This window comes from Capricornis sumatraensis, chromosome 16 (assembly GCF_032405125.1).
Source record: "Capricornis sumatraensis isolate serow.1 chromosome 16, serow.2, whole genome shotgun sequence".
NCBI lineage: Eukaryota > Metazoa > Chordata > Mammalia > Artiodactyla > Bovidae > Capricornis > Capricornis sumatraensis.
Window position 1 is genome coordinate 74083609 of NC_091084.1, and position 6782 is coordinate 74090390.

General features: G+C 48.5%; 1 protein-coding gene across 5 annotated transcripts in view; it reads left to right on the top strand.

The window, feature by feature from the left end:
* Nucleotides 1-4816, top strand: part of TTC17 (tetratricopeptide repeat domain 17) — a 124385-nt gene extending 119569 nt beyond the window's left edge. For all 5 annotated transcript variants that reach the window (XM_068988337.1, XM_068988338.1, XM_068988340.1 and 2 more), the window contains 3 exons: nt 818-937; nt 2405-2548; nt 4114-4816. In XM_068988337.1, the coding sequence (XP_068844438.1) occupies nt 818-937; nt 2405-2548; nt 4114-4245 (396 nt within the window). In that variant the 3' untranslated portion in view covers nt 4246-4816. The remainder of the gene's footprint in view (nt 1-817; nt 938-2404; nt 2549-4113) is intronic.
* Nucleotides 4817-6782: the final 1966 nt, after the last annotated feature.

Genomic DNA, 6782 nt, shown 5'->3' on the forward strand with positions numbered 1-6782 from the left:
AGAAGACTGTTGAGAGTCCCTTGGAATGCAAGGAGATCCAACCAGTCCATTCTAAAGGAGATCAGCCCTGGGTGTTCTTTGGAAGGAATGATACTGAGGCTGAAACTCCAGTACTTTGGCCACCTCATGGGAAGAGTTGACTCACTGGAAAAGACTCTGATGCTGGGAGGGATTGGGGGCAGGAGGAGAAGGGGACGACCAAGGATGAGATGGCTGGATGGCATCACCGACTCTATGGACATGAGTTTGAGTGAACTCTGGGAGTTGGTGATGGACAGGGAGGCCTGGCGTGCTGCAGTTCATGGGGTCACGGAGAGTCAGACACAACTGAGCAACTGAACTGAACTGAATAGCCATCTGGAAAAAAAATAAATTGGAGCCTTATCTTTTACTTTACACCAAGTTAAATTCTAAGTGGATCAAATATTTAAGTGTGAAAAGTGAAACTAGAAAGTTCTGAGGAAAACACATGGTAAAAATTCTTGATAACCTTGGAGTAAACAAGACTTTCCTAACTACAGCTGAAAATCCAGAACCCACTGGAAATAGACTAATGAACTGAACTGTGTAGAAATTTAAGATTTGAAAACTATGATCCAGAGAGGTTAAATGTTTATTAAAAAGGCTGTAATAGTAGAATCAGGCTTGTGGGATGGTCACTAAGGTCAATGAGAGGGTGAACGTAAGGTGTGAGGCAGACCACCAGCACCAGGTAAACAGCTAAATGGTCATTAACTTGCGTTGCGATTCCTAATCTTGGTGGTAAATTAGTATGTTATTTAAGAGACATCAGCTTTAACTGACCTTTCCTTTGTAGAACCAGACGTCCTGGGTCCTTTCCAGCATGGCAGCCCTCTACTGGAGAGTGAAAGGCCAAGGAAAGAAGGCGATTGACTGCCTGCGCCAGGCCCTCCATTATGCCCCACACCAGATGAAGGTGAGTGGGGCTCCGAGGGTGTGAATTCCCATCCCTCAGCCATTTCCTGTGCCCACTGCTTTATTCTGAGGTTTCATCAACCTTCCTCATGCTCAGAAAGCAGCAGAAGGCGAAGGGTGGAGAAACTTAAAGACCCACTTGTGCTGCCACAAGCCTGAGCTACACCCACCATCGTGGCCTCCTTACCTCAGCAAGAGGGGCCATCGGGGAAGGGCTTCAGGATCCCGGAAAAACACTGTATCAGGAACAGCCGTGGCTGAGTCGTAAATGCAGCTCTAAGTGCAGCTCTGCCTCTTGCTACCTTTGTGATCACCTTTGTGACCTCTCAGTACCTGTGTGACCTTAGGCAAGTTCTTAAGCCTCTGTGACCTCATATAATGACATGTCTCTGTGGGTGTCCAGCAAGGACAAACGTGGGTCTTTTTTTCTGTTCTTCTGTATCTCCTATGGAAGAACCCAGTGATACAGAATAATGGTGTATAGATAGCAGTTGCTCAGGTTACACATCTAAAGGGGGCTTCCCAGGTGGCGCTAGTGGTAAAGAACCCGCCCGACGATGCAGGAGACACAGGAGACTTGGGTTCTATCCCTGGGCCAGGAAGATCCCCTGGAGGAGGGCATAGCATCCCACTCCAGTGTTCTTGCCTGGAGAATCCCACGGACAGAGGAGCCTGGCGGGCTACAGTCCATAGGGTTACAAAGAGTTGGACGCTGCTGAAGCAGCTGAGCACACATCTAAAGGGAGTTAATATTTGTGATAATGATACTGCAGCTTTTTCAGCCCGTCATCCTATGCTCTATACTTCTGGCTGTCACTAGGCTCTGCAACAAGAAGGGCCAAGACGCTGGATCAGGGGTCAGGAAACTTTTCTATGAAGGGGCAGATAGTACAAATTTAGGCTCTGAGGCCAGCCTGCCTCTTGCAGCCACTCAGTTCTGCCATGATAGCCTGAAAACAGCGCAGAAGTACCTCGGGGAATGGGAATGATGAGGTCCAAGAAACAGTTAGAGTCGGGCAGCAGGCTGGACGTGGCCTGTGGCCACAGCACGCCAGCCCTGCCTCAGAGGGCGCCGTGATCCTTGCAGAGAACAGCTCGGCTCTGTGACAGCGAGCCTCAGTGTGGACCGTGGACAGAGTCTGGCCACCAGCTACTCCTCACAAGCTGCAGTGTGACCCGGAGCTGGCACCACAATGGAGAGCAGCTGCCTCACTCAGCAGGTTGTTCACCCAGCTGACAGTCTTGTTTGTTTTTTGAGGCAAGACTCTCTCAGTGAGAGAAGTGCTGCACAGCTGGGCTGGCACACGCTCCTTCCCCCTCACAGACCCGCAGCAGACAGAAGCCCCCACATCGAGCTGCACAACTCTCATTCACCAGGGAACACTGACCACTTTGCTTACGGTCACCACAGCCGCAAGTGAAAGCCCAGAAGCCAACTTTCTTCCCTTCTCGCCGCCCCCCCCCCCAGGACGTGCCCCTCATCAGCCTGGCCAACATCCTGCACAACGCCAAGCTCTGGAACGATGCCGTCATCGTGGCCACCATGGCGGTGGAGATCGCGCCGCACTTCGCCGTCAACCACTTCACGCTGGGCAACGTATACGTGGCGATGGTGAGGCTGGCCTGGGAGCGGCGCGAACCACCCCTGCTGCCTTCTGTCAGGGCCACGTCTCTAGGTCCAAACCCTCTGACTAGTCAGTGGCCTCTGGTTTTCTGTAAGTTTTGTGTCTAAAGTTGCGGCTCCCCACCACAGGTATAATTCATGGTAGGGGGTTTGTAAGTTTTTTAAAAACACAGTAAACTCGCCCAAGTATTTGCAGCTGCGTAGTCCTCACCATAGTTTAACACTGACAGGCCCATTTACCTACTTTTCTGAAGACTGCACTTGTTCCAGAAAAGCCTCCCCTAACACTCCAGGTGGACACACACACCCGGGCTCACTTACTGCCAGGCCGGGCCAGGTCCCCAGGACTGCTCCCATGTGCCCTGTGTGGATTTCTCTTGTTGTCTTTTCACCTTAGTTTTATAACTTTTGTTTTGAGTATTGGTCTCTCCCACCAGACCAGGAGCTCCTTAGGGACTCCTCTTCATCTCCCTGTTTCTAGCTAGCACTTCACGGGGTTTGGCACATAGTAGGTGCTCACCAAAGGTTTAATGAATGGCAGAATGCCACTAGTTCCCTGGGATACCATTTACAGCCAAAATGGCAGAGCCATCCTCCAGAACCCTGTTGGGGTCAGAAGGAGGACCAGTGTCGGAACTCAAAGCCCCAGGGGTCTCGCAGAAGCTGTCATAGCTGAGTCTAACATGAGAGTCATGCCATCCGCTTTCATCCAAAGTTTAGGGTCCAGCATGAGGCTCTTTCCAAGGTGCTCTTGATAAAGGTTAACGTAACGAGCAGCTTCAGGCTCCAAGTTGTGTGTGTCATCCTTCACTTCAAAGGCAGGAAATTTAATTTGGCCAGGTAGGGCTTGCTGAATGTGTGGATTTCCCTCTGCTTCTTAAAATTGAAGAATCTATTTTCGTCCCCAGTAAATGCAAAATTTGCTGCTATGAGTGAGGAATTCTGCCTCTCATTTGGCTGGAAGGAGTCATTTAAGCGGTAGATGCGGGCTCTTCTTCGGGAGTATTAGTCTAAGTAAAAGAGGAACACCTTCTGTGTGGCAGTGATCATTTCCAAACCAGGTTCGTATTTTCAAGTGTCAGGGAGAATAAGAAACTGCTTCAAAATTTACAAGTCTAATTGAGATACCTGACTTGACTTCCTTCTTTCCAGTTACAGTAGAAAATTCAAGCAGATGCAAAATAAGGTTTTGCCAGACATAGTTCTAGAGGTTTCTGTGAGGATTACCGGAAGGGATTCCATGCGGCTCTGCGCCTGGCGCGCAGCAGGGCCCGGTGACAGTGGTCCCTGCCGTGGGGCCAGGTCCCTGTAGAGCTGGTCCCCCTCTGCCTCTGGCTTTTGGGCTGTGCCACAGTTTTCTTTGTAATCTGTGACCTCGGGGATGGAGGTCGTTGTCCCCAGCACCTCAGTTTTCCTCAGAGATTTAGATGCACTGAGAAAATAACTGCAGGACCGTCACTGCCACAGACGTGCTCTTCAGGAAAAAAGGTGTCACGACATCTGTTGAGTCTGGTGGCCCTACCCCTCTCACTCTGTCCCTCTGCCCCTCACAGGAAGAGTTTGAGAAAGCACTGGTGTGGTACGAGTCTACCCTGAAGCTGCAGCCCGAGTTTGTCCCCGCCAAGAACCGAATCCAGACCATCCAATGTCACTTGATGCTGAAGAAGGGCCGGCGCTCTCCTTAGCTCATCCCTCCCGCCTCTCCTGTCTCTCTTCTCATGCTCTTCAAAAAATGAATAAGAAACCAATCATTGTCAGTATCTGCTTTTAATGTTGTGTGTGAAAATAACTGAGTAAGACATATAACAGGACTTTTACACATGTGGGAATTGTTTTCTTTTTGTTTTTAAGTTCCTTCTTTCCCCCGGGCAGCCTCAGAAACATAAATTTCTTAAAAGGAAAATGCAGCTTAAAGATATTGTGTAAATACTGAGCCAAGACATTTCTGGAGCCGTGCTCTGTCTCCAAAACCTCAATGCCTTTAGGGCTCTTCTCAGTGGTCCAGCCAGCGTCCGAAGCCACATGGCACCTCCTCCGCTTCTCGTCACAGCCTCTGTGTCCATGGAAATGCAGAAGCCCGTCCGGCGCCAGTCAGCAAGAAGCACTGTTCCGCGCTCTTCCCACTAGCTCTCCACGCTGCCCCCCGGCCTTGACCGTTCCATGCTGCTACGTTACAAACTCTCAAAGGTAGTTTGCGGGGGGAGGGAGGAAGGGGAAATGATTTTAAAAACAAAATATTTACAACAACAGAAACCCTTAGGATCACCTGACCTTTGTGCTGTTATTTATGTTGGGGAGGGAGGGGGGCTGAGAAGGGGAAATCAGCAGTGTACAACATCGCTATCATTTGTACTTTAAATTGCAGATCACAAGGAAACCAATACGTTGACATCCTATATAACAGGTTTATATATATAGAATATGTATATTTGAAGCCCTCAGCAGACTGAGTCTGTGTTTTACTAACTCTTTGTTCGCCGTGTTACCCATCTTGGAATGAGGCGTGAGTGTCAGGTCCCTCTCCCTGAGGCCTTCAGACTGCGCCCCTCAGGAGAGTGAGGAGCCAAGGCTGAGTGTTTCCTTACAATGCTTATACCTCTGGTCCCAGGAGAGTCAGAAACTCCAGGCATTTGGGAATCTTCAAGGGCACATACTGAGGACAAAAATAAAAGTCGTTTATGAACAAAATAGGCCTGTGGCGTGGTTTTTCTTTAGAATCAGGCTCATCCGGGCAGCTCTGAAGCCTCACTGTAACCCTGGGTCAGGTCTTCTTACATCCTAGGTTGTCTTTTTCTCTTTTTCCACAACAAAGTGAGCGGAGAAATAGTCCATCACTAGGTTTTATGGCTGATGATCCTACACGATTTGACCACGGAAGATGCACAGTCAGCAGATGTTCAGAGTTGGCATTTGACCTTCCAGGGAAAAGACGACGACTCTAAACCACAAAGTCACGTCCCCTGCGGTGAGCACCGATCCTGACGTTCTTCCCGGTGAGCTTTATGGGGAACCTCGGTGAGAGTCATACCAGTGTGAAATTGAGCATTCCTTTTGGGACAGGACTCTGCCGAACACAGGGTTTCCTAGAACACAATCAGACACCGATCATCTCAAATACTGGGTCACTGAACCCAGAGCATTTGGTTCTAGCACAGACTGTAATTTCTTAGAAGCAGGTGAGCAATCAGACATGCCTGTCCACTCTGTCTGTCTTTTGTGCAGCTCGAGTCCAGCTGATTTCAAGCAGTTTTATCAGATGTATTTTGAGAAGAGGCTCACTTTGTTGCTGGATAAAGTGAAGCTCTTTTCACTCAGAGTATCTTTGCCTGTGTCTGAATATGTTCCCTGCTTCCCCACCTCTCAGCAATGTGGCATTTAGTTTTTCCTGAAACTTGCAACTATTTTTTTTTTATTTACATACAATGGGAAATTCATTCTGTGGTGTACAGTAATGTGAGGTTTTCTTTTTTTGTTTTTTCTCCTGGCACCATGCAGCATCTGGGTTCTTAGTTCCTTAACCAGTAATTGAATCCGCGCCTCCTTGCATTGGAAGCACAGAGTCTTAAGCACTGGACGGCCAGGGAAGTCCCTTTGTGAGTTTTGACAGATGCGTGGTCATGCAGCCACCACAACAATCAGGATATAAAACTTGGATCACCTCCAAAAGACTCTCTCACTCTGCCTCTTTGTAGCCAAACACCATCCTAAACCCTCAGCAACTTCTGCCCCACTGTTTCTGTAGTTTTTCATTTTCTCCCACATGGTCAAGAAGTCAGACTCCAAAGGCTGTGTGCTGTATGCTTCTGTGCACATGACATTATGGAACAGCAAAGGTAGATGGCTTGAGGCAGAAGTATGCTTTTTAAGTTTAAAACAGGAGACTAGTGTGGCTGACGAGGTGTAAGCAAGAGGGAAAATAATAGAGGAGATAAAGCCAGAGAGGTGAGCCAGATGTATGGTTTTTCGTGGGGTTGGTGTATTTCTGTTGCAGGGCTTTATAAGTCATTGCAGAGTCACTGGTTTTAAGCAGAGGAATAATGATCTGACCTGTTTCAACAGGAATCAGGATTATTCTAGGATTTTTTTGCCCTGAGTAACTAGGAGGAGGAAGCTATTGTTCACTCAGATGGGAAGATCAAAGCGAGGAATCTGGGGAGAAGACAAGGAATTCCGTTTTGTGCAGATCATGTGAAGATACTGTGTAGCTAGTTGGGTAAATTGG